At 40.2% G+C, this 18,817-nt stretch overlaps 2 protein-coding genes across 2 annotated transcripts in view; one reads left to right on the top strand and one right to left on the bottom strand.

Annotated features, from left to right (window-relative positions):
• The window catches only part of CTNNA1 (catenin alpha 1), a 178,687-nt gene that overhangs the window by 111,194 nt on the left and 48,676 nt on the right, over window positions 1–18,817 (top strand). The window lies entirely within an intron of this gene.
• On the bottom strand, window positions 3,998–6,603 carry LRRTM2 (leucine rich repeat transmembrane neuronal 2). The gene is made up of 2 exons (XM_088838637.1): window positions 6,006–6,603; window positions 3,998–5,656 (listed from the first exon to the last, which is right to left on the bottom strand). The coding sequence occupies exons 1-2, from the start codon at window positions 6,007–6,009 to the stop codon at window positions 4,110–4,112; spliced, it is 1,551 nt and encodes a 516-aa protein (XP_088694763.1). The 5' UTR covers window positions 6,010–6,603; the 3' UTR covers window positions 3,998–4,109.

Below are 18,817 nucleotides of genomic sequence, written 5' to 3'. Positions count from 1 at the left end.
ATTTGGCATTATAGAGAACATGGTACAAAACAACTGTTCATTTAAGGTTTCTGTATCTGTCATAAATGATTTTTCAAGTTTCACATGTCAAAATTGATAGGTTACCAAGAAAGAGCTTCAGGAAAAAACAGACATTCGCTTTTTACAGTATACACAATTTTAATAACAAAACTTCCCTGTACACTGCACTTGGTTACCCCCTGCCCCAGTATAATAGTATTTTCTTCTCCCTTCCCCCACAACCCACTTGACCACCTCCCACCCCACCCCACCACCCTACCACTCCCACAAAAAATGGCTCTTAGGGTGATTGAACACAATATGTTTGGACTGTACTTTTAGTTTGCAGTTTCAATGTTGGTTGGAAGGTTCATCAAACATTCCATAGATTAGGCTTTTAAAAATTACCAAGGAGGAACAGGTTAATTGCAGGAGTAGCAGACATTTCCAAAATGTTTGCAATAGCAATGAAAGCTTAAATAGCCATTTCCTATTTGTTTTGACCTTAAATTAAGTACTACGTGTTTGCCCTAGGTTAGAACAGAAATATTTAATTATCTATCTTCATCTCTTTTTATCTTTTTCTAGTTGAAGCAGTTTAACCTGTAAGGTTTGAAAAGCATGTCCCCAAACAGATTTTTGAGTCAGATCTGTCACTGTATTGCTTTATTAGGAAAATGATCATGTAAAAATAATATTTCAAAATTTCATATTGATATCCATACTTTAAAGAGAACAGGGCATTTATAGTCTCCACCCCCCCATCGTTGTATAGAGGAGGTATGCCTAAAGAAAATGGTATGCCTGTTTTGAATTTAAGATTAAGACCTAGTGCTACATAGGTAGGGCTCATTTTTATTGGAAAGAGTCTAGATCTTGGTGACTAGCATTAGAATAAGTAGATGGATTTTAATAATTAGTGGAGTTGGGAAGTTCAGTCAGTTCCATTCATTGAATTGGTACAGAAATTAACTTAGCTACAATAAGAAATTACATATGTTAGTGCAGTTTTTTGGCTTAAAAATTAGTATCTTTGCTATTTGTTGTTGGCAGTGGGTATTCTCTGAGTTTTATGCATTTGTAAATTTATCAACTCACTCTAATTTCAGACAGGTGATTGAAATCCTGGTAGGCTACAGAAATGAATATAAATAATTCCAAACTAGCTATTGGTTACTAGGTGGGTACAGTATCAGAGCCTTCGTTAGCTTCTTTTTTCCAGAGAGATTTTTTTTTCTGGTTTTCAAGTGGTCATTTTCTTCTAATCTTGAAAATGAAAAAGGAGGGGGGGTGGTGGGGGAGTTGAAGAGAATAAGACAGTAAAAAACAAAAGGCCTAACATTATATTGCCAGCATCTGCAGTGTAGTTGTGATGCTCTTCCACCCGAACCAGCTGGTAAAGAGAGCACATATGACTAACAGTCTCATCTTCAAACCTGTGCTGATACAGAAACACAAATAGACCAAAATTAAAAGGAATCTCGCCTTCTATAGGCATTTGGAAAGGGAAGTTTGCTCTTTAAGTGGAAAAGGAAAGGGCTGTTTGGCACTGTTCACTTTTCTCAGAGAGCATTGCCCAAAAGATGAAGGGCCAAAAAAATCTGTTATTTTTCAACTGAAAAGTATGCCTTGGTGGCCTTGGCTATGCTGTTCCCCTGAATCACTAAATGGCTTGATTTTCCAATTTACTTTCCTATGTACATTAAGGATTTTGCCAACTGATGGTCCATTTTACTAACTGTAATCTTTAGAATTAATGTGGGGATTCCCAGCCAATATTTCTCACCCTTCTGCTCACAGTTTCAATTAATTTTGGGTTGTGGTTGAAATGATGGAAACTACTCTGCTATCCTCCAGAGCTAGTGGAATCTTGTATGTCTAAGACACAATTGTATTGTGACAAAGCTATTCCCTGACAAATGTCCATGATTATCCTGATAAATGGGTTGGTAAATTTTAGCTTGTGGAGCTCTCATTTGTTACAGGGGCTTCTGATCCAGCCCTTCTCTATGCCGGTAAATCAGCTTCTGTCCTTGCCCAGGCAGGCCTAGGGTCTAGTTTTATTAAGAGATGAAATGCTCACTGCTCAAGATCTGCTGAGGTGGACTGAGACTTTACCAAAAGAATCTGCCCACCTTAGAAATTGTAGAGAGCACATTTTTACTATAATTTTTGATCTTGTCTGCTTTTTACTGAGACACATTTTCTTTGAAATGTAGGTAGACATCTCTCAGTATTAAATCTCATGGGTTAAACTATAGTCTTAACATGTTTCAGTTCCATCCTGGGAAGAAATATGCCTTGAATGAAGTAAAGGATAAGTTTTTTTATGGTAATGATTTTCTCTAAGAATTTTATGTCTTTTTTTCTTCATCAGCAAATGTCAGTGTTCATCTTCTAAAAATCAAGTCAGTAGTCTAATTTCATGGATTTTGCTAGTACAAACGTGGAACCTCATTTATGGAAAAATTCTGTGTGAATTGGTAACTTATATCTGAATCGTAAATATGTCATAGTCTCTCTGGGGAAATCATAATTGAATAAACAAAATACTTGTGGCTCTTTTCTACATGAGAAATGTGACATCATTATCATTTTTAAATTACTTAACATTTATATTAATAACAGATAATCTCCCCCCTCACCCTTTTCCAGCTGTAGGTCCCAGGGCCTTTGCCCTATTTGATCCATTTGCTTTGCTTCCTTTAACTTTGCTAACCTGTTTCAGGGAGAGTCAGATTTCAAAATGCTGCCTTTCTCTCATCCCCTCACCTCCTTCTAGTTACCACTGTGTGGCTGCATAGGCATGTGGAGTGTTCTGCCGTGAGAAGGTTTGCTTCAGATCTGTGTTGTTCCCTTTACTTAGAAGGACCTGCTCTTAAACAGTAAGAATTCATATCCATTAAAAGGTCAAAATTTAGCATATAATACTTAGAAAGTACTTTTTTTTAATGGTTCTTTTAAAATATATTCTAACAAGAATCAGTATTATGCCTGTTGCTAGCCAGTTATTTTTAATTTGGCTTTTTGAGGCTTGAAGATCAAGGAAAGACAGAGGAAAGAGGTTTAAACCCCTTTGTCAAGGCATCTTTGATCATGACAGTTGAGGGGAGGGAGAGAGGGGGACAGTGAATGAGGGTGTATTTGTGTGTGTGCTTTCAAACTAGAGTGAGAAGCTGGTCATAAGATTGTTAAATTGACTCAGTTTATCTCTTTTCTCTCCAAAATAATTTCTAAATCTTTTTTCACATATAAATGTAAAAGTATAGGATTTAGTAAACTAATTAGTAAAGTGATAATTTAACACTAGTTTAAAAATTATCTAAATGCCACAAAAATCAACATGTCCATTATAAGTCAAACTAGAGATGATATGAAGTCAGTGTCATTATTTAGTATTGATTTCATTGTAATGAGACCTTTTCACAGTCACTTGGATTCATTGTTTTTATATATTAAAGAGTCACTCAGCTTATTAGAATTACATAAAGGGTTCTGATTTCATGATATGGACTTTGATAATACCTACTAACCTAGGCAAAAACTCTGGAAGAAGAGTGTTTAATATTGACCAGTCTTCAGCATACATAAAATTCTACTCCCCACACTGGCATTAAATTGTCGGTTTGAGTAAATACCAAATTATCATACAAGAGAACTTTACTAAGTCTCCTTTTAAGCAGCAAGCCAGTTGTGGTACTTGGGGTGGAGAGCAATGATCAAACAAGTATTGATCCATATCTCTTTCTGCTCAGTAGCGTCTTTCCAAACTGTTTTCAGTAGAAAAAAATAGCATATGGAGACCTTAGTGTAAATGTTTACACACAATAGTATATAATTACATACATGAAATGTCTTATTTCGAAGTAAGCATTTTTAGACTTTCCCACAAGAGTGCAAATTAATGTGAGCATTGCTTCATTTAACACTTAAAATATGGTTTCATTTAAAAAAATTAAAAATACTTCAACACGTCAGAAACCTAAGTCTCCACTTGGTTTGGAAAAATTAGGCTTAATGTCACCATTGGTAAAAATTAGATATGTATTTAGCCCCTACTATGTAAAATAGGTTACTTATCTGATGTAATTTTTGATGATGGGTAGATATTATACTTCACATTCTTTGTATGGCAGCTGCTGACACTTGCACTGTCCATAACCATTAATGATGATGAAGGGTCCTTCATGGGTAGGTTCATATTCATTATATGGTCCTTGGTCTGACATGTTTGACATATGGAGTCGTGTTTGGGATCGGAGTTGCCTGTGGTTCTGAATCATTGAGCACTGCCTAATTCTTCTTAAAGTGGGAGGGCAGCACTTCCTGGAGATGAACACTATAAAAATAATAAAAAAGAAAGAAAACAATAAAGCCATTGTTCCTGTAATTACCCGCTGAGTGAAGATGGCATTGTCTGGTTCTGGGAAGTGTTCCTCAGTAGTAACTGCTATGCCTGCAGTAGTTGGGATTTCTTTGTCTCCCACATGGTAACTTGATGAGCTTATTCTTTTTGTATATTCAGTGGTTGGATCTTTATAAGTTGTAGCCATGGCAGTGACGGTGGTTGATAAATTCCAGCAGAGCTGAAATCCATGGACTGCGTCTAGTATATCCTCTCCCTGGGTGTGGTCGGGGCTGTGGCATAGGATGGAATGCTCCCACCGACCTTGGAAACTGCCCAGCCAGGAGGCCAAAGCACATATTCGAGGGCTGCATTCCCACAGATTGCCAGAGAGGCCAACGGTTGTGAGGGACCTAAGGGAGTTTAAGATCTTGGAATCAAGGCTGTTTAACTTGTTGTTATCCATGAGGAGTATTTTAAGATTAGGCATCGTTTCAAATACTGTCAGATCGATGGCTTTTATTTCATTTCCAGTCAAGTCTAGTTTTTCTAAAGTGCCCCAGGTCCACTCCATCCCACATGTCAAGTTGCTAATTTTGTTCCATTGTAAGAAGAGTGTGTGCAGACTGCTTAGCCGTAGGAAATGAGCAAAATTAATCTTCGTCAGCTGGTTGTGCTCTAGATGAAGCTCTCTCAGTTTGATTAATCCCGCAAATCCATTGCGAGCCAAACTTCGCAAACGGTTTGTGCTCAAATCCAGAAACTCCAGACTACGACAGTCCCAGAACAGGCGTACTGGGATAGTCCGCAGGGAGTTGGACCGTAAATGCAAGGTCTGCAGCTTCCGGAGGCCATAGAAGAGCTCTGGGTGCAGAGATGACAGCTGATTAAAAGACAGGTCCAAATTTTGCAGGTTAATCAGTTGGGTAAAAGTTGTGTTTGGCAAATAAAATATTTTGTTGGAACTTAAGATTAATTCCTTAAGTTTATATAGTCCTTGAAAAGCATCTTCTTTTACTGTTGATATTTGATTGTGGTCTAAGTGGAGCCAGGTGAGTTGACTGAAGCTGGCAAATTGATCCCTTTCGAGCTCTGTGATGTGATTGTGCCTCAGGGACAGGCCCAGAGAGCCCTTGTCTGTGGTGTTTGGCACTGAGTGGAAGCCCTGAGAGTCGCAGTAGAAGAGCAGCTTCTCACAGCGGCATTTGGGTGGACACGCCATACCCAGCGCAGGCAGCATTTTTAAAACCATACTCATTGCATATATTGCTGCTAGCATAGGGGCCCCTAATGGCCACTTGAAATGTAAGCCTGCAGAATATAATTTGAGGAAAACAAGAAGATAGAATATTTTTCAGCAGAGCATATGTGCTTTTAAAAAACAACAACAACAACATTATGGCAAAAGATTTCACTACATATAACTTATTTTTTCATTTGCTGTAGAAAAACTAACCTCGTTAGTATGACTAGAACAAAACTTAAACCATTAAGAAAGGAGATACAACACATCCTGTCATCAGCAATATATATTTCACCTAAACCTCAAAATCCAAAAATGTGACAAGTGATTTCTCTCATAAAATGTGAATTCAGTGGCTTATTTTAAAAGCGTGACTCCTTGCTGACTGTACAAGACACATTAAATACGTGGACTTACCCATTCTTCTGAGCACATTGGAGGCTGCATTCAGTCTCGGTTGTCAGACTCAACGCAGTGAGTCTGTAAAAGGCTCTAACATGCAGGAGCCTTTGACCAGTTTCCTGTTTTCTGTGTCCCAGGCTTTCCGAGTAAAATTGAAATCCACCAGGGCGAGTTGTTTTTTCCTTAGGATATTCCTCTCGAAAGCATTGGTTTCATTTTCTTTGACCACTCAGATCCCCTAAATCAGTTTTGAATATAAGTTATTAATTTCGTCCTCCTCTAACTGCTGAGCTGGTTAATCAAAGCTTCAGCCTCTCCTTTCCGCAGCCGTTAGTTCTCTCGGTCTTAACTTGTTGATGGCAGATGGGCGGCTTGTTGCAGAGAAGAGCTCCTGGAGCAGCATGAGTGCATTTACTGAAAAGCTTTTCCGAGAAACGGCACAAGAATGGATTTGCTTATGTGCTGCGACCACACAGAACTGTATATAGGCTGACGTCACCGGGTGACGTGTCTTTTGTTTGGGTTTTCCAGAAGCTTTACTGTTATAAAGCAGCGTGCTTTGTAACAATATCAGGGTCGTTGTAAGACCCCCGATTATAATAAAGCGAGAAAGAAGAACTCCTGACCTGAAAACATGGTACTCCTTCAGTGTAGGAAGCAGCAGTGAGGTTGTAATAAAGGCTGCATTCAAGAAGATCCGTCTGAACAGTGAGTTGGATTAGCAGAGTGACGATTTTTTAATGCTTGGAAGAGCCAGCGTTAGACTGCCGATTCTGCATAGAGAGAGCATCTAAATGGGCAGGATCCTGCACGATTTATGAAGTGCTGATTTAACAGCATTCTATGCGAGTGCCTGCTGCTCTGGTAGTTTGGGAAGCTACTCAATCACCTGGTTGTCATGCTTGGTTAAAATAGAAGTTATGACTATGATTTGCTTCAGATGTGTTGGTAAACTAGCTCAGTGGGGTTTGCTTCTTTGCCGTTAAGAGTTTAGCATTATAAACCAAGAATAAAGAGGGGGAAAGGTTGGAAAACAAAGAATTTGGTTATTCTACTCTGAGAATTTTAAGAGAAAGCTAATTAAAATGATATCTCCTTCTCTTAGTGTATATAATAGTGTTTCACGATACTAACTGAAAAATAATAATCCAGAAATCTTTGGATGTCTTGGTAGGAGAAAAGGATAGGTTGATATAGTCATTTAATATTGCATGCTCTAAGTGTTAACAGTGGAACAGAAATAATTTAGGACAAATGGTACAGCATGGCTAGATTCTGAGATGGTCGCTTGTATTTACCTCAGAATTTCACTTACTCCTAAAGCTAAAAGCCTCTACTGATCTGGGTTGGGGTATTGTGGCCCTCAAACAATAGAGCATTTGCATGCTCAACAGCGCCTATTGGCACACTTAAGAACTGAGTCTCATACTAACTGTTGTTATACTGTCTCTAGGGAACACAAAAGGTCACTTATACTTTGGAATAGGATTTTTGCCTTGGCTGTTTTTACTTGACCTAACACTATCTTCTGTCGAATAGTATTACTTTTCAGAATTTGGTTATGAATATACAGCTCCGTGTTTACTACTGTATAAACATGAAAGTTATTTCTAGTGTGAGTTAGGGTCATAGTTTCAGGCCTGATGAGGGTAAGGTCTCTTGTACACCTAACATTACTGATTTGGCCTTCTTGGCCATTTCTCCCATACCATTTCTCTCATACTTATCCTCAGTAGGTCTTGTCTCAGACTTGAAGGCAGAAATCTGAAAACTACCCCATGGTATATGTGAAACCAGAACACCATCAATCTGTTGGCTTCCAGGGGCTTTATCACACTGGGTGTGTGTAAGAAATATTTTCTTAAGGGGTGTTGTGTCTGTGTTGGAGTGCAGTACCAGAGTGAGGACTGAAGACTCCAGGGTGCTTTCCTCGGGGCTCTGTGAAGACAGCAGCAATTGCAGGTGTGTAGTTTGTCTCCTCCTTCTAACAGACCCCAAGATAGGATTAGAGGTATAAGAATTTTATTGAGGAAAATGCCTGGGATGTGTAAAGGGAGAGAGAAGATGACAGAAATACTCCTTAGGTTTGGTAGAGTCTAAAATCACATGGGACATGTCTGACACCTCTGAAAGGAGGAGAAAGAAAGACCCTACCAGCAGGGCAGTTCTCAGTCAGTTTCTCCGGGCCAGAGAGAAGTCCCCAGGCCAGCGTTGCCCACGAATGGAACCCCTTATTCTCAGGAACTACTATTCCCAGTTTTCCTGTTTCCTGGTTAAGGAAGAGAGGGAGAGGTCCTCGTTTAGAGTTCAGGATGCCATTTTTCACTGACCTGGATGCTTTCCACAGTCTGTCTCTCTGTAGGCTGGAAATTCTTAACCCAAGTGCATAATTGGCCCATAGAGTTTTGTTGCATGTGCATTTTTCTGTCGATAAAGTTTAATCAAATTCTTAGAGGGTCTGTGACCCTAGGTTTCAGAGTGACCATTCTTAGGAACAGAACTTGTTCGCAGAGTTTCCAATGAGGGGTGTCTGATAAGGGTGGTCTCTCAATTTTTTTTTTTTAAGGAAAAGAAGCCCTGGGGATACTGTAAATGCTCTTACTGAAGTTAGTCACCCTCTGATGAAAAAAAAAAAACTTTGCAAGGCAGGAGGAGCTGGATTAATTTCTCCCCTGAAGTAACCACTTTAGTTCCATGTGGAGAAAAGTGTTGAAATCAATTGGATTAGAGCAACCATGATTAGGAATGAGTTATATGTGAAAATTTAGAGGGAAAAGCATTTCCTTCCCCTTGAACTGTTGGTTCCCTTCTGCTCTTGTAGTCTACTTAGCTTACTTACAGTATACTAACAGATAAAAAACCCTTAAATTACATTATCCTAATACTATTATAACAGACTTGTGGGCAAGGAAAATTGTTCAGAAAAGTACCAGTGCAGTCAAGAGTATTTTTTGATGCACCTGGAGAAGTGGGCAGTAATGCCTGCTATACCACAGTACCCAGAAAGCACGGTCTGTCTAGGTCACTAGCCGTATTGCCCACTTGACTTCTCTTTGGGTTCAAAGGTTTAGGCTGTGGAATCAAAGAAGATGTGATGTTTGTCTTAAAATGGGTTGGAGTATTGATGGAAATTTGTATCATTTTTTGATCTTTATCTCTCATTAGCTAAAAGGACTAAAAAGAAACCCATGTTCTTTCTGAATTAAACCTTTTCTTGGTTTCATTTCACAACGGCTTTATTCTGCATACATATGCCTTTGACTTAATTAAAGTGGCAATACAACCTCTGGAAAGTACTCTTGATATCACCTGTTTCAATTTTCACTGTTCTAGTTGTTCGTGACAAGGCAAAGGACAAGTAAAATCTAGCCTGTCTGTTTTCTCTGTGAATGTTTTTAAGCAAATTAAATGAGTCATGTGGCAGGGTTTAGGTGTTAACACTTATCTGTGTTACTCTTCATGAAAGTTTGCTTTTAATATATATTGCTAATCAGGAATAAATATTTACCTCTTTGGAAAAGCAGATGTATAACATGAAATTTTTTAATCTTTTTGTGGTAGAGAGGGAGCTGGATTTTGCTTTATGCTGAAAAATCAGGTGTTTCTTAACCAATCATGCCTGACTCCCAAAATTTTCATATCCCAGAGGTGCTGGGTTAAAGAAAATCTTCTGGCTACCAGTCTTGGTCATGGTTCTTTGGCGATCTCTTCACAATTATCAAAAAGTTGCAAAAAGATCTAAGGTTAGTGGGTCTGAGTATATCCCTTCCCAAGAACCTTTTAGGGTTCTTAGTTGGCAACCACAGTTGGGCCTATATTGTATCAGTATCTTTATTTGAGTGAGTTTTATCAATACTAGCCTTTTTTGAGAGGTGGGAGGGAACAAGGATGAGAGAAAATTATGATAAATCCTTGAGTTCACTGTTTTTAAACATGTGTTTGGAGTCAAAGATTGACTATTAAGTTTTTGATTTACTCTTTATTTTATAGTCTTCTCTTGTTGTGGGGCATAGCTTCTAGAGTACACAGGCTTAGTAGTTGGCATTGTGTAGGCTTAGTTGCCCCATGGCATTTGGGATCTTGGTTTCTAGATCAGAGTTCAAACCTGTATCCCATACATTGAAAGAGAGATTCTTAACCACTGGGCCACAGGGAAAGTCCATGATTTGCTCTTTAAGAAATTACTGGGGTTTGGCATTAAACATCAGCTTGTTATCTTCCCACGAAACAGAATCTGTTTGACAGAGGCAGATAGAAGATGTAAGGATTGATGGCCTTACCAATCTGTCATGTTGCTGCTGCTGCTGCTAAGTCACTTCAGTCGTGTCCTACTCTGTGTGACCCCATAGACGGAAGCCCACCAGGCTTCCCCATCCCTGGGATTCTCCAGGCAAGAACACTGGAGTGGGTTGCCATTTCCTTCTCCAGTGTGTGAAAGTGAAAAGTGAAAGTGAAGTCGCTCAGTCGTGTCTGACCTTTAGCGACCCCACGGACCGCAGCCTACCAGGCTCCTCCATCCATGGGATTTTCTAGGCAAGAGTACTGGATTGGCTTGCCATTGCCTTCTCCGATCTGTCATGTTAGACATTGATTATCAAGTTAATTGATTATCCTAGGTAGAGCCAGAGAATCTGAGAACATTCAAAATTCTAGGCTCTTAGAGTTTTGGTGAAAACACAGAGGACCACTGTTGAGTGTTAATAAGTATCTCTGTTGCTGAGACTCTTTCCTTCCAAAAGCCTTTTAAGAAGTGGACTGTCCACATTAGGCCTGCAGAATCCACAGTTTGACCCCATCCTTGCCTTTCATTGATTGTGATATTTTATAAGTTCTTCGTTATCTTCGTTAAACATGACTGAAAAAGCAGTAGGAAGGAGTGATGGTTACACTAATGATGATGAGCTGTGTTCCTTCGATTCTGTGACTTTCAAAATGTGGGATTTCTCCTCCAAGTTTTGGAGACATGTGGTTTTGGGCAATTGTTGCTATTGGCAGGATGGCAGAACTAGTGTCATGTGCTAACATTGTGTTCTGTGCCCAGAGCTAGAAAATTCAGCAGTAAATCTTGGGGTGATAAATCTTAGGTAAGGGAAAATCTTCCATAGAAGTTTGAGCTGAGGTGCTTTTAAACCATAAACATCTTTTATTTTACCTATTGTAGACATCAGACCAACCCAAACCAAACAGAACTGTCCTGAAGTCTTGGTAAGTACATAGACTGATTGAAATTTATATTACCAAGCCCTTGGAGATTCCCAAGGAAACTCCAATACTTTGGCCAACTCATGCGACAAGTTGACTCACTGGAAAAGACTCTGATGCTGGGAAGGATTGGGGGCGGGAGGAGAAGGGGACGACCTAGAATGAGATGGCTGGATGGCATCAGGGACTCGATGGACATGAGTTTGAGTGAACTCCGGGAGTTGGTGATGGACAGGAGGCCTGGCGTGCTGTGATTCATGGGGTTGCAAAGAGTTGGACACGACTGAGCAACTGAACTGAACTGAAATGAACTGGAGATTCCCAGGTGGCTCAGTGGTAAACAATGTGCCTGCCAATACAGGAGACGAAGATTTGATCCCTGGATCTCGAAGATCCCCTGGAGGAGGAAATGGCTACCCACTCCAGTATTCTTGCCTGGGAAATCCCATGAACAGGGGAGCCTGGTGGGCTACTGTTGATGGGATCACAGAGAGACGGACCCAACTGAGTGACTGAACATGCACACATTTCTTATTCTTGCCTGCCCATAGCTTCATTGTGTTCATGTTTCCCCCATCCTCTGTATGTGATAGGCTTCATTTTTTATTCTGAAATAGAGCCAAGTTTGGATTTGTCTCTCCTGCTGCTTCTCCCTTTCTGCATTTAGAGTAACTTTCTATTTAGATATGTTTCCTCCTGCCTACATAGATGGCCACAGGCTATACAAACCCATTTGCACAGGATAGGATTAAGAGTTGAGATACCCATTCATATTTAGAAGAATCTCTTTCAATTTTAGTGGGCTCTGACCCAATTGGCTAGATTTAAGAGGGTGAATTTGCAGTATATCAGCTATAGGCAGTCTTGGTTGTTGAAGCTTGGAAATGCCGTTCCTCCCGTGTGCTCTGGGGCAGAGAGGTGGCAACATGTGCTTAAGGCAAGCAAAGTATTTGAACATGTGATATTGTTAATGCAGAGAAATCCAATAACAAAAATTCGGCCCAAAGAGAACAAGATCACTTCTTATTAGGAATGGCTTATAGCAGCATGTCAACATTATAGCTACTGTTGAGATATTGACCCTGTGTTGCTAAGGCTTGAGCTCCCATGGGAGCTGATTCTTTTCCTCTGTTTTTCTGCGCTTTTGAAAGTGAGAACATGGGGGGGTCTATCTAATGGCTTCATAATTTTTCCCTGTGTGTGAGCATACACGTGTACCTAATAGCTTCATAGCTTTACCCTTGTATGGCTATACTGTAATCTATGGACATGTAGTTTTTTTTGAGGCTTTTGACACAGTGTAAAACGAATACTCTTTTAATATCTTTGCATACTTAGGCAAGTTTATATATAAGGTAAGTTCCTAACAAAAAAATGTTGGGTTGTAGGGGGTACATATTTAAAATTGACAGACATTGCCACATTACCTTCCAAAGAATTTTAAACCATTTATCTGTAAATGTATACTAACCCTCCCCCCACCTTAACACCATATTAGAAGCCAGCAGACTTTAAAATTGTGAATCTGATAGGTGAAAAATGCTCTCTTTGATGTGTTATGAGTGAGATTGAGCATCATTTTGGATGTCAGCATACTGTTACTTTTGTTCTTTTCTGTAGATTGTGTATTTCATTTGGTCCTTCCATTTCCCACTCTTACAGTTGGTCATTTCTTTAAAGATTTGCAGGGATTATTTGCTTATTAAAGAAGCTAATTTTGTTTGTGACATACTTTACAAATATCTCCTCCAGTTAGTCATTTGTCTTTTAAAGGTTTTATGATCTTTGCTGTATATGCTTAATTTTAATGAATGGTGAAACAGGAGATAATCTTTCTTAATATTAAAACACACACTGGCCATATTATGGTAACAATCCAGTACAAACTGGTGAACATGAAATTTGTAGTATCTTCAGTAAACAGAGATTCACTATTAACCCATTATCTTTAGCAGAGGAGAGATCAGATCCTTCAGAAGCTTATTTATTTTTAAATCAATGCAGAAACCAAAAATGTTTCCTGGTTTATCACAAATCTTAACCTGATTTTACCAGTTAACCTAGCTTTTAACAATCCTTCTGTGCAGGGCTGCAGTGGAGACGCAGACACAGAGAACAGGCCTGTGGACATGGGCAGGAGAAGGGGGGACGAATGGGGAGAGTGGCAGGAAAACAGACATGCATAGTCAGCTCAGTCGCTCAGTCGCGGCCGACCTTTCACGACCCCATGAATCGCAGCACACCAGGCCTCCCTGTCCATCACCAACTCCCAGAGTTCGCTCAAACCCTTGCCAATCGAGTCGGTGACGCCATCCAGCCATCTCATGCTCTGTCGTCCCCTTCTCCTCCTGCCCCCAATCCCTCCCAGCATCAGGGTCTTTTCCAGTGAGTCAACTCTTCGCATGAGGTGGCCTAAGTATTGGGGTTTCAGCTTTAGCATCAGTTCTTCCAATGAACACCCAGGACTGATCTCCTTTAGAATGGACTGGTTGGATCTCCTTGCAGTCCAAGGGACTCTCAAGAGTTTTTCCAACACCACAGTTCAAAAGCATCAATTCTTCGGCACTCAGCTTTCTTCACAGTCCAACTCTCACATCCATACATGACCACTGGAAAAATCATAGCCTTGACTAGACGGACCTTCGTTGGCAAAGTAATATCTCTGCTTTTTAATATGCTATCTAGGTTGGTCATAACTTTCCTTTCAAGGAGTAAGCGTCTTTTAATTTTATGGCTGCAACATATACACTACCATATGTAAAATAGATAGCCAGTGGGAATTTGCTGTATGACTCAAGGATCTCAAACTGGTGCTCTGTGACAACCTAGAGGGGTGGGATGGAGTGGGAGGTGGGAAGGAGCTTCAAGAGGGACGGGACATATGTATGCCTCTGGCTGATTCATGTTGATGGTATGGCAGAAACCAGCACAATGTTGTAAAACAGTTAACCTTCAATTAAAAATAAATTTTAAAAAAGATCCTACAGTTTTTAAAGGGAAAAAAAAATCCTTCTGAAATATCTTTACGTTTGAGTCATTTTATTTTTTCCTGGATTATTAGTATTTTTAAAATTAAGGCCTTTTTAAATGACCTTTATATGTTTAATTTGTATACCTATTTGCTTTATATACCTATTTGTGCTTCTGACAACTTCCCAAGTTACTACACGTAGCACCTATATAACAAGTAGATGGTTTTTTAAGAAAAGGAAAACTGGTGTCTCAAAAGCAATTGGAATATCTCGGCTACATGCTTCAGTTTGTTCTTTTCTACATCATGGATTTTGTTTTCCCTAGGAAGGGAAAGTAGTAGTTCATACATTCATTCTGGTCTCCCAGGATTTGGTGGAAAGGTTGCAACATATTCACTACAGTTCCATTTAGTTCTGTGCTATAGTGGCCATGTAAAGGGACATGGCATAGTTATGCCATAGTGGAATGTTAATGGTGGCTATAATACCTAAGCTTGTTAGAACTTACAGGCACATTTTCAGGTGTAATATGGCATGGAGCCGAGAAAAGTCTAAAGGTAGTAAGCAAGGCTGGCTGTCATCTGAGAAAATACTCAGATGAACCAGTAAGGCTCATTTCTAAGCTTATGCCTTCTTTGAGGGGAGCGAAAAAGAAAGTGAGGTTATAGTATGTAACGTTAGAGTTTCCTACCCACTTTTAACATTTTTAAGATGAAATAGGTAACATTAAGTAAACCAGGAATTGCTGTCTTTTGCAACTGTAAGGAGCGAGAGGGTATCTTTGAAAGGAATTTGGGAATGCTGGTCTATTTGACCTTTATATTCTAACCTTAAGTTACTTAATCTCTGCCTCAACTCTTGTCACACATTCAGTTGATGCAAAGCCGGTCAGCCATGTGTAGGCCAGGTAAAACAAGAAGGGTCAAATTGCTTCTTCTGTTCTCCACCAAATGTATATTATATGATAATGTGTTGCCCATCCTAGAGCAAACCTTTTAGTCCTACTTATGAAGGTATAGGGCTTCCCAGATGGCACTAGTGGTAAAGAACCTGTCTGCCAATGCAAGAGACGTAAGATACTCTGGCTCAGTCCCTGGGTGAGGAAGATTCCCTGGAGGAGGGCATGGCAACCCACTCCAGTATTCTTGCCTGGAGAATCCCATGGACAAAGGAGCCTGGCAGGCTATGATCCATAGGGTTGCAAAGAGTTGGAATGACTGAAGCGACTTAGCATGTGTGAGGATACTGACTGAACTCAAGTCTCCCTGGGTTTTCAAAATATTTTTCTTGAGAATTTCTTTAATATCAGGTCCCCTGTTCTTCTCTGAAGTCTTCCAGCAGCATCTTGGTAACACTCCCTTTCTAAAGTTCCTTATCCGCGGTTCTACCTGATGGCATTGTAGTGGATGACAGACCTCATTTTCCCCTTTTGTACCTGGAGGTAACAGTGCTGCTCTGTTCTTTTCTCTCTCTCGTTGTCATTGGGGGAAAGAGGCTTCAGATGCCCATTCTGACTTGGATCTTGTGAAATGTCATGGTTCTTAGTGTTTAAATTTTAATTTTCTAATGGCTGATGGAGGCATTGTATTGAACTAGACCTTCCTATTAAATTAATCGGAATGTCCTATTTCCTTTTAAATAGTTCTTAAATGTTCCCTTTTAAATAGTCCTTAAATTGGATTTTACCCTCCGCTGCTATTCTCTTCCAGCTTTACTCTAGATTAAATATAGAAAGTATTTGGTAGACAGTATTCGAGGTTATTTGAAAAGCCTTATATTTTCACTGATAACAGGAAAGCAGGGACTGATAATTTGCCAGGTAGATGACACACTAAGTCCTATGACTTTTAAGCACATCTGTGGTCAGTGGTTTCTCATCTTGTTCATGTCAACAGGTGTCCCAGGGTATGATTTCAGAATGGCTGTGTGGGGAAACATGAGGTGCCGTGGAAGCACCCCAGAGGGACACCTAAATGAAACTTAGGGATGGAGGTGGCCACCGGGAACTTGTACAAGGAAGTGTGATACCTCATCTAAAGGATGGGTAGGAGTTAGAAGAGGGAGGGGAAGAGTATTACAGGTAGACGTTAGAGAGCTTGGCATGTCTGAAGAATTTAAATGTGTGTGGATAGATCAAATCTGAGTGACCAGAGGCAGTGAAGTGATGGGAGTGGCTCGACTGTGGCAGGTTGAGTGTACAGAATTAGGAGAAGAAAGCCTCTCACAGAAGAGCCCTCAATGGACCATGCAGAATCTTCAAATTAGTGTACTTTTCACCCTGGAAGTATTGTGGAAGTCTTCACTTTGTGTTTTTCCCTGGAAGCACTGTGTTTATTTTGTGCTGTTACTTTCTGGGTGTTTACCTGGGAACCTTTGTCACATCGCGTCTAGGGAATAACGTGCCTTGAGATGCCACCTGCAGTGCGAGGGACATATTTCATCCCTTTCCAACTGGGAAGAGTTAGAATGAAGTTAGGGAATGGAGAGATGGTAGGGTATGGGCAAAGAATTGGTGAACCTATGTGCCAGACACAGCGCTGACACCTGGTATTGTTGTAGCCCCGTGTTCTGGGAAACAAACTCACTCAGAAGGAGAATGCAGATAGTGGAGTGCAGTTTATTACACCGGCAGGCCCAAGGCAGAGTCTCCTCTTAGCTAAGGACCCCGACCAGTCTTTGTGAAAACCTTGTATACCCTAGGCACTTCCCTTGTAGCTCAGTTGGTAAAGAATCTGCCTGCAATTCGGGACACCTGGGTTTGATCCCTGGATCGGGAAGATCCCCTGGAGAAGGAAATGGCAACCCACTCCAGTATCCTTGCCTGAAAAATCTCATGGACAGAGGAGCCTGGTGGCTGCAGTCCATGGGGTCACAGAGTCGGGCACAACTGAGCAACTAACACTAACTTACTATATACCCCAAGTGTATACGTTCCCTGAAACTAGTCTGAACAAAGGAGAAAGATACAATCAAAGTTAACCCATGATTCATATGCCTTAAGCCTAGGTAGTTAACTGTGGACAATTATCAATAGGCTTGTGGTCATACCCCAATAAGCATAATAGAATGTATGGTTCTATTCCGTTACACGTATAATTAGGGTATTCTTTTAGGTGAGGAGAGCCCTGGGGCTCTTCCTTCCTGGGCCCTGGTTTTCCTGTTGGTTTGTCTTTCGATAGATACTGGGCATGTAGCTCAAAGTCCACAGTCTGGCCCAAAATAGAGTCCTGTTTTCCAGATAGAGCCTGTTCTGTTTCCTCCTACAGTATCATCTTGAATGGTTGAGAGTTGTAGATTTGTTTTAAGAGAATACTTATTGTTTCTGAGGCAGGAGACAGTTCTTTGGAAGAAAAAAAAGTTTGTTCACTCAGAAGTCACCACCGAAATGGGTGAAATCCTCCAGAAAATTCTAGTTCTTAATACTTAAAAAAAAAAATGCCATACTTAAATGTAGCTTCCTGTATGACGTTTACATACTACTCTGACCCACTGTTAATGTCATTCAGAGCTCCTGTCAGGCCCGCCCAGCTCAATACAGGGTCTTGCTGAATTAGGAGTTGCTCTGAATTATTTTATCTCAGATTAGAAACCATCTGAGAAAGAATTACTGCTAGTCCTGCCTGCTCCCATGGATGCAGAGTACTCACTAAAGAATATCTAAATAAATAGAAGCAGGAGGAAGGTGAAGTGGCTTCCTCATGATCTTGAAAATGGGTTTTGAAAACCCTTTTACTGTCTCAGCCAAAACCAAGTTGCTTAGAGGCAGTCGCAGCTAATAACCTTTGCCTCTTCTCTGATATTTACTTGTTGAGGAGGAAATTTATGTTGAAACCCCAAGCCTGCCTTATCTTTTTCTTAGAATGCTTCTGTCTCTGCTTAGCAGGGGCATACATATCAAAACCGAGGGAGCCTAGGCAGTCTCTCTGCTTAGTGGGATAGTCTCTCAATTAGGTGGGAGCTGAGAATTTACTTAAATTTATTGGGCAACTTTACTTTGGCCTAGCCAAAACTAGAAACAAAAAATCATAACAGCTTTAATCTCAAAGAGAAGATGTTATTTTACTGGTCAGCAATCTTTCTACTTTCCTCAAGCTTAAGTTTGTAACTGTGTGTACGCACCTCTATTATATTTTATTTTTTTTTTTGTAATTAATTTATTTTTTATTGGAGGCAAATTATTTTACAATATTATATTGGTTGGTTTTGCCATACATTGACATGAATTCGCCCTGGGTTTACATAAGTTCCCCCTCCTGAACCCCCCTCCCACCTCCCTCCTCCCTTTATCCTCCCTCTGGGTCATCCCCGCATGCCAGCCCTGAGCATCCTATAACATGCTTTGACCCTGAACTAGTGATTCATTTCACATATGACAACATACGTGTTTCAATGCCATTCTCCCAAATCATCCCACCCTCACCCTCTCTCACAGAGTCCCAAAGACTGATCTATACATGTGTCTTCTTTTGCTGTCTCTTATGCAGGGTTATCATTTTAAATGATTGGAACTATAAATTTGCTGTTTGGACTGGTTGTTTTTTTTTCTTTTTCTTTTTAACAGGCTGCTTTGATTTAAAAGATGATCTATCTAGCATAACCTAAAAACGTCAGTAAATAACTGCTTCTGAATTGCGCCCACTCCCCCCATTAATG

Source organism: Moschus berezovskii, chromosome 8, assembly GCF_049115385.1.
Source record: "Moschus berezovskii isolate FMDL1 chromosome 8, NW_MosBer_1.0, whole genome shotgun sequence".
NCBI classification, from domain to species: Eukaryota; Metazoa; Chordata; class Mammalia; order Artiodactyla; family Moschidae; genus Moschus; species Moschus berezovskii.
Note: the sequence above shows the minus strand (reverse complement) of the source record. Positions and strands in the feature narration are given on the sequence as shown.